General features: G+C 59.3%; 1 protein-coding gene across 1 annotated transcript; it reads right to left on the reverse strand.

The window, feature by feature from the left end:
* Positions 1–868: 868 nt before the first annotated feature.
* On the reverse strand, positions 869–5,706 carry SLC32A1 (solute carrier family 32 member 1). The gene is made up of 2 exons (XM_019625091.1): positions 5,058–5,706; positions 869–2,768 (listed from the first exon to the last, which is right to left on the reverse strand). Exons 1-2 carry the CDS (start codon positions 5,448–5,450, stop codon positions 1,581–1,583), a joined length of 1,581 nt encoding a protein of 526 aa, XP_019480636.1. The 5' UTR covers positions 5,451–5,706; the 3' UTR covers positions 869–1,580.
* Between the last annotated feature and the right edge of the window lie 2,663 nt (positions 5,707–8,369).

Below are 8,369 nucleotides of genomic sequence, written 5' to 3' on the forward strand. Positions count from 1 at the left end.
GGAGGCTGGAGTCGAATCTGCACACAAAAAAAGGACTGGATCCTCTGGGTAATTCAAGTAAGCACATTCTCAAACGGGGTGTACAAGGAAAGGGGATACTGGGGCCCAAACAGCCAGGTCTCTTCAATGTGGCTGTGAAACTTCAGCCTGGACTTGAGAGGAGGCAGGAAGTTCTCCAGGGTGAGGGATGCCTGCGAGGCCAGGCTCGCATCTAGCTCTGGGTACCCCTGGGACTACACAAGCAGCTACTGACTCTTTTAAAGCTCTCTTTACAATTGACAGTCACGTTGTGAATTTCTGGGTGTCCTTGTTTGTTTATTGCCTGTCTCTCCTCTACTAGACTGTAAGCTCCAGGAGGGCAGGGCTGAGTTTGTTTCTCCTGGAACCCAGCATCACCCCAGCTCTCATGGGCTGTCTATAAATACTCATTGAACAAATGTGTAGGGCTTTCTTACATAAATAAAAACTTTTCTTTTTCTTTAATTTTATTTTTTATGTTTTCTTTTTTTAGAATTGGAGGTTGAGAGCACCCACCACGTTCTCAGATGGATCCAACTCCCAGGGAGAGATTCCAAACGAAAGTCCTGGCGGCTGATGGGGGCTAGGGCTGGGGGAGGGCAGGCCAGTAGAGAAAACTACTCCTTCCCGAGTCCCCCAAGCACCTTCAGAGCCTCCCGCTTGGTGTGGACCAACATCCTTTTCCCTCCCTGGAGCTTTCCCAGGACCCTTTAACTACATCTGATCCTTCCACCCCCACCTGCTTCACCAGGTCGGCCAGAGCCTCCCTCCCCGCCTCCCCCGCCCCCACCCCTAGCGAGTGCAGGGATCCCCGCGGGTGCAAAACGCATAACTGACACGAGACCGCGGACACCTTTGTTTCTTCTTTATTTGCGGATATAATTATGCACCGCACTCTAAAGTAGAGATAGATTTTTTTTCTGATATACATTTCATCTTATTCACCACGAGCACACCACACGCACAGTAGGACAGTTCCACAACCTGATAAATTGCACAAGATGAGTTTGGATTCCTCAAAACCGGCAGGCAAGCCGGCCCCGCCGCGGCTTTTCGCCTCCCCGCTTCGCCGAAGGAAATCTCCCATCCGAAACGGATTTCCCCGGCCAGCCTTTCCTGCTGCAGGGTTGAAATGTCTCCGGAATGGGAAGCGCTCTTGCTGGAAATGGCTGGACGCTGCAGATTCCGAGCACTGGATGGCTGTGAAATGTCCCCCCAAGGTTAAGTTTCTGCGCCTGCGAGCTGCGCCCCCTCTCCCTCTCTTCCTACCTGCCAGGGACCAAAGAGTCGGGGCTCCTCCTGGAAGGACAGATGACCCTGCCCAAAAATTCGTCCCCGCCTCGCCCAAAACCAGGGTGTTGTGGAAAAGAAAGGACAACAGAAACGCAGACGCGATGGATTGTGGATCCCTATCCCCTCCCACCCCCCACCCCCAATAATCAGAAACTAGGAACCAGAGATGTTGAAAGCTTGGCTTCCCAAGCGCGGCGGCAGGGCACACGGGGCTGGTGGAGGTGGGAGGGCGGGGAGAGGGGGGAGCGCGGGAGCGGGCCCTCGCGCCCCTAGTCCTCCGCGTTGGTTCGGTAGGCCTCGATGAGACCCTCGAGCGAGTGCACGAAGCCGGACACGCTGCAGATACCGCCGATGACGAAGATGGCGACGTCAAAGAAGACTTGGTGCCACAGCAGCTTGCGCCAGAGCAGGCGCAGGTGGAAGAGGCTGGGCAGCAGGAAGCAGAGGCCGGCGCCCGTGAGGCTGCCGGTGAGGCCCATGAGCAGCGCGAAGTGCGGCACATAGATGGCCATGAGCAGCGTGAAGACCACCAGCGCGCAGCGCAGCGTCAGCCCCCAGGATTTGAGGCGGCCGTCGCCGCCGTAGCAGGCCGGGAAGAAGGCGCGGCTGCCTTCCTGGAAAAGCGACTTCTCCAGCACCTCCACAGCAGCGAAGAAGGGCAGCGGGTAGGATAACAGCGCCTTGGCCACCAGGAAGATGTTGACCACGGCGCGGATGGAGCCGGGCAGGTTATCTGTGATGACCTCCTTGGTCTCGTCGGCCCAGGTGAGGTAGGCCACCAGCGCGAAGAGGCCTTTGAGCACGCAGGCGGCGATGTGCGTCCAGTTCATCATGCAGTGGAACTCGCTGGGCTGTTGCATGTTCCCCTCCAGCGAAGGCAGGAAGATCTGCGACGTGTAGCTGAACACGATGATGCCGATGGAGATAGGAAACTTCTTGACGTCGATATAGAACTTGACCTTCTCCCAGGCCCAGTCCCGCGCTCGCGATAGGCAGTAGGCGATGACCAGGATGTTGATGACGAAGTGAGCCAACGTGCACAGCAGGCTGAATTTGGACACGGCCTTGAGATTCTTAAGGAAGGCGCAGGGCAGCAGCACCGCCGTGGCGATGATAGACCAGGACTTCTGCGACACGGGTAGCCCCGGGAAGCTGTTGTACATGAGGTTGCCGCTCACCACCACGTACAGGATGCAGGTCATCACCAGCTCGATGATCTGCGCCACGTTCACCACGCGGCCGCCCAGCGTGGGGAAGCGCGGAGCGCAGCACGCGTTGGCGATGGCCACGTACGAGTCCCGCACGCGCACCACCTCGCCGTCCTCGTTCTCCTCGTACAGGCATGCGATGAGGATCTTGCCGGTGTAGCAGCACACCACGGCGGCGAAGATGATCAGGAACAAGCCCAGGTAGCCGCCGTGCAGGATAGCGTAGGGCAGGCCCAGCACGAACATTCCCTGCAGAGCAAAGAGGCAACCAGACCCGGAGCTCAGCTGGTGCCGCCTGGGAAGAAGGGGGCCTGAGGGCCTGGCTTAAGGCTGTGGTCGGAAGGGGGCGCTAAGGATAGTGAGCCTTAGGCCTAAGCGGCTGGGAGGAGAGGTTAAGGGCAGGCTGGAAGGGGCTGTAGGGAGGGTTAATGGGGAGCCTCGGTATTGAGTCAGAGCTGGAGAGGGAGGTGTTTAAGGACAGAATAGAGAAGGAAAGGCACGCTAATGGCTGGGGGGCGTGAAGGGGGCTGAGAGCGAGGTCAGGCCACCAGACAGAAGGGGAATGTGGAGATACTCCGGGGTGTTTCCTGGGGACAGAATCAGAAGTGGGGACGCTGAAGGAGATGAGAAGGTGCTGGAAGGGGTGTGGCCAGAAAGGGCTCTGAGAAAGCTGGGCCTGAACCACTTGGAAGAGGGGGCATGGGATTTAAGGTAGGGCTGCAACAGGGGTGCTGGAAAGCTCAGGAGGGAAACGCGGGTGCCCAAAGGCCAAACCGGAAAAGGAAACATTGAAGGCCGGAGTGGGAGGGAGAAGAGACAGGGTAGGGACGAAGAGGGGGCTGAGTGCTGGGCAAGCCACAAGGGAGCAGGAAGAGAGGGAACCTGAGGATGTTTGCGAATGGCTCTAAGGGGTGAGGCCAGATGCGCGGGAGAAGGAGGCAGGGTTGGAGGTAGGGAGTCTTGGGGCATGGTGGGAGTTGGGTTGGAGAGGCCGAGCCCTAAGAAGGGGGATTAAGTGGTAGGGTAGAGAGACAAGCACAAGGGGCCTACAGGGAAAGCTCCAGCGCTGCGTGAAAGGCTAAATCAAGCGGGAGTGTGTAACCAGAAGCAGTGGGATCCGGCGGGCAGAGCTGTGGAAGGAAGGTTTAGAATTCGTATGGGGAAGAAAACCTAACGAAATCCTGGGTTCCCAAGTCCTGCAGGCCTGCAGCCTCCCGCCCTGGCCTCCCTCCCGGCCTATAGAACGGGGCCTGCAAAGACGCTCCTGGCGAAGGCTCACACTGAAACCGAGGCAACCGTGGCCGCGAGTCCCTGGTTCCGCATGGCGGTCTTGCCCGGCTCTGGAGCGAGAGGCGCCTCGGGTCAGGTCACTTGGTGCGCAGGGCCCCGCGAAGCCCCGCGGAGCCCGGGTCCACAAGCGACCCCGCCGCTGCCTCCCGCTCCGGGGAAACCTACGTTGTGCGCCCCAACGACCGTGAGTTCAGGGGACGCCGGGGGCACCAAGCCGCAGGGTCCAGGGGCGCCTCGGGCTGAGGCCTCCCCCGTCCCGCAAGCCGCGGCCTGCCCGCCCCGGTCTGCTCCCGGTGTCGTTGTGCTGACTTGAAACCCGCTCCGGGAGGAGTCCGGCGCCGCCTGGTGGGTAGTGAGGAGTGGGCGTTGAGAATAAGGGTGAAGGGGTGACGGGCCATTCAGAGCATCTACAGGCGGCTTCACCAGTGTCACCTGCAGAGAAGCTGGTCTCCTCTTTGCGGTGTAGCCGGGATTTCGGGCGAGAGGGGTGAATCTGAGCAAAGGCTGATGTTCCATGGGCTACATGTGGTTGTGCAGGCACATATGTGTACGTATGCTTATGTACACCTGTATGTCCCCAACAGGGCTGTACCTGAGAGAGCAGGTTGGATCCTGTCTGCACGAGTCTGTGCATGTGTGTGTGTGTGTGTGTGCTTGGTATGTATGGGTATGTGCTTCTGTGTGTGGGCGGTGTAGGGACGAGGAAGGTGCATTTGAGGATAATCCTGTGGTCTATATATAGATACATATCAAGTACACCTGTAACCGGTGTTTGTTCGTGGGGGAGGGGGGCTGTGCGCATGTGTGCCTGCCTATATACGTGCGCGCGTATATATGCGTGTGTGTCGGGGGAGGAGACTCCCAGCTCAGCGAATTTCCCCTCTCAGTGCCTCCCGAAAATGAAGCTGTGAGTCCACTCCGGAGTCCCAGACAATACCGTTGCCGGCAATCCTGGTTTTCTTTCTCCCTCTTCCTTCCCCACTCCCCTCCTCCGGTTTCCCTCCCTTGTGCAGGGTCTCAGGGCAGGTGTCTCTGACCGAACCAAAGCAAAGCCTTCCGGCGTCTGGGGCCTCCGGAGGTAGTGCGGATCGCGGGAGGGAGACACCGCCTGGGGGCGTAGATCTCCACGCAGAGCTGGGAGGGATGGGGGAAGGGGAGATCCCAGGTATGGGAGTGGATAGAGCCGTGTACGCAGAGCTGGAGGTGGGTGGGAGGGGGAGGCGGCCGAGCTGGGAATCCCGCGCTCACCTGGATAGCGTTGGTCACGTTCCAGCCCGCCTCCCACGCCGTGATCTTGGGCTTGTCTTGGCCCCCGAACTCGCCACCAGCCCCCACGGCCTGGTCCTTGGAGCCCGAGGGCGGCAGGGGTGCCCCACCGCCGCGCTGGTAATGGATGTCTCCCTCGACGGGCGGTTCTGCGCCCTCTTCCCCGCAGGGCTCGCCCTCGGTTTTCAGGATGTCCATCTGCAGTCCCTGACGGTGCTCAAAGTCGAGGTCATCGCAGTGCGCGAAGCCCACCGCCTCTTCATCCGTGGCCGCCTGAAAACCCATCCTGGCGAACATGCCGCTCACCTTTGCCTGGGACTTGTTGGACACGGACGTGGCCACATTGGACAGCTTGCTGCGGAGCAGGGTGGCCATGGCGGCGGCGGGGCCCGAGGAAAGGACAGAAGGGGCTGGGAATGCGGGGGACGTGCGGCAAGGCGGCGAGGGCCGGGGGGTGGGGGGTGCACGAGGCCGCTATCTTCGCTCGCTCTCCCCACGGCGCCCCGGGGCGCTCTGGCTCATGACCCTCTCGGCTGGCGTTTGAGGCTGGCTCAGGGTCGACCCGGCGGGCGGGGAGCGGGGCTGGCGGAGTGGCGGTGGTGAGTGACTGCGGAGCTGCCGCGGGGTGCGGGCTGGGCTGCGGAGGGCGGCGGCGGCGGCGGCGGCGTCAGAGCGGCTACGCGAAGCTGGCGCGGCGCCCCCACCCGTGCGCAGCCCAATGCGCTCCCGCCTCTCGGAATCAGGCGGTGGGGGGGGGCGGTGATGGGGAGGGGGAAACACCCGCAGGCAGGGGGCGTGAAGAGAGGGCAAGGGGAAGAGAAAGGGGGCACGGAGGGACTCGGGAGAATTGAATGGGGGCAGAAGGGCGCCCACGGGAAGGCAGCGGGAGGGAACACGCGAAGAAGGGGTGCAGAGGGCCGGGTGGGGGCTGGAGTGCTGCATTTCTGGGGGAGGTGCTAAGCTCCAAACCCGGCCCTTCCCACCTCACCGCCGCAGGAAGGGAGGGGGGAGCGTGCTGATTCTCGTGGTCCTGCGTCCTGGACTTCCCCCTTCAGAGGCTGGGAGCCTTTCGGCCCCAGATCCGCTGGCGAAGGACCGGTCTAGACAACCTGAAAAGGACAGCAGGACAGTCACCTGTCTCCGGCGGCGCGGGCCGTCTGGGCGTCGATCTCTCTCCATGGCACCCATCATTGGCACTTAAACCTGGCCGTAAGCTCCCCTTGAAGGCTGAAGTGTCTGGCATGGACCGCTCTAAAGAATTCTCGGCCTCGGTCACTTGGGCTGCTTCTGCCCGTCCAGGAACGCCGCGATGGAAGCGATTCTGCGGGTCGTTCGCCACCCACCGCTCTCCAAATGTGCGCAGAATAGAGGCGAAAGGTTGGCTTTTGGCTTTCTTTTCGTTTGAGGAGTCTGGATGGATGCAGGACTTGGTGAGGGCAGTTCTCGACCGCCTCGTGAAGGGTCTGCGACAGCGGGGTGCCGCCGGTGTCCCGTGCGGAGGAAAGACGCTCTGGCAACGGGCCCAGGGTGCGGAGGCGCGCGGTGCGTACCGGCCCTCCTCGCTGGACGGCCTCCGGGGACAGTGAAAACCTAGGCTATTTCTGTTGAGTGGGGCGCGTGTGTGCGCGTGCAAGATGCAGGGACAAAGACTGATATTGTATCTGGCTGAATCTGAGTGGACTCCGAGGGTGAGCTTTAGTAACCGTGTTTATTCTATAAACGTGTAGTTGTGTGCACATTTGAGCCTGTGCGTGCACAGAGCTTGTGTGCTGAATTTCGTGTATATATGTTTCCGAATGGGTTGCCTGCGCTTTTGCCTGTGTGAGTCCTTTCGTAGTTGCGTCTCCGTAAGGGTCCGCTGCTCGCGATGGCTCCCACCCAGGCCTCTCCTAAGCAGTAAACAGCAGCGTTTGCTTCCTGACTATCCCAGCCCAGGTGTAGAAGGACTAGAGGCTGTGACTGGGGGTGGCGTGGGATGGGGAGAATCTGAAGATAGGAAAAGGGCCCCTCAGCATCTCCCTTCCCGAGGCCCTGACTCTCTGAGAACCCCAGTCTGCTCCTCCCCTGCAGTAGTTCTAAATTAGCTCAGGTCAGCGCACAAGTAGGGCGGCCTGAGGGCTTTGACCAGAGAGTTGAAGCTGCCAGGCCAAGTCAGGCTTCCCCTCCACCCCCACCCCCAGGGCCTGACAGTCTCCCGGAAGCTCTTTTCCAGTTAGGGAACCTCCACCACGTTGGACAGAGATGCTCTTCATTCTTCCCCAGATACCCCTTAAATTCCCACCAAAGAGCCTTCCTGGCAGAAAGCAAGACAGAAACCCTACCCCTAACCTGCAGATACCCCCCCCCGTGTCCCCCTCCTCCCCCAGCCATTATGACAAGGAAAGCTCTCCATAGAGCCCTTCCCCAAACACAGACCCTCAGAACCATGATAGGACTGAGAACAAAGACAGACCGAGATCCTTCCTCTCCACTGCAGAGATTCTCTCCTCCAAAGAGGCTTTGAAATAGAACTGACCCCCTAGAAATAGAGATCTACCCTATACAGAGACCCTCCCTACCCGAATCCCAGGATTCGGAGAAGAGAGAGCCTTTCCCCCCAGATTCCTGTAGACAAAGGTCTCCACCTCCAAATCCTCATCCCTTCCCCTTCTGTTCCTGGTGAAATTCTTTAGGTCCCCACCAGATGACCTGGGCAGAGGCTAGGGTTCCCTAATGTTCCCCTGTACACACCCAGACCTGAAGATGACCCTTGCGGGCCTTCTCTGATGGGTGAGCCAATGACATACATGTATCAGTTGGTCATTGCCGATTCATGGATTTTATGAGGGTCCAAAGTGCTGACCCTCTCTTTTCTTTTCTCTTATGATGGTCACTGCTGTAGGACTCAAGGTGGGCTGTGAAGTTCTTTCAGTAGTGAGAAATTATTCATTCATTTATTTGTTCGTTCACCACTCCTTCTCACAGCCCCACTATGCCTGGGGTTGTCTTCTGGCTGTCATGGGAATTGCTGAGATAATCCAAGCATGGTCCCTGTCTATGTTCTTCACCCCAATTCTTAGGTCTCAGGGGGACTTCAGAGAGCATTTAGTCCAGTCATCCTTTCTGCGATGCTTTAAACCATCCCTAAAACCTCCCAACTCCCATCCTCAGTGTGCAAATAATCGAACCCAGTGAGGTGTCCTGCTCAAGGTCACAGAGATCCAGGGTAGAGCCAGGCTAGGACCCAGGAATCCTGATACCCCTCTTGTGTCTTGCTCTCCATGACATCGTCTTGTCCTTCCACCCCCTCTCCCT

The sequence above is a fragment of the Hipposideros armiger genome, unplaced genomic scaffold, assembly GCF_001890085.2.
Source record: "Hipposideros armiger isolate ML-2016 unplaced genomic scaffold, ASM189008v1 scaffold_613, whole genome shotgun sequence".
NCBI classification, from domain to species: Eukaryota; Metazoa; Chordata; class Mammalia; order Chiroptera; family Hipposideridae; genus Hipposideros; species Hipposideros armiger.

Bases quoted from the DNA above. Each gene is read 5' to 3' on its own strand.
- SLC32A1 (XM_019625091.1), bottom strand. From the start codon at position 5,450: ATGGCCACCCTGCTCCGCAGCAAGCTGTCCAATGTGGCCACGTCCGTG. The intron at 2,769-5,057 runs GTGAGCGCGGGA...TTTGCTCTGCAG, and splicing joins ACGTGACCAACGCTATCCAG to GGAATGTTCGTGCTGGGCCT.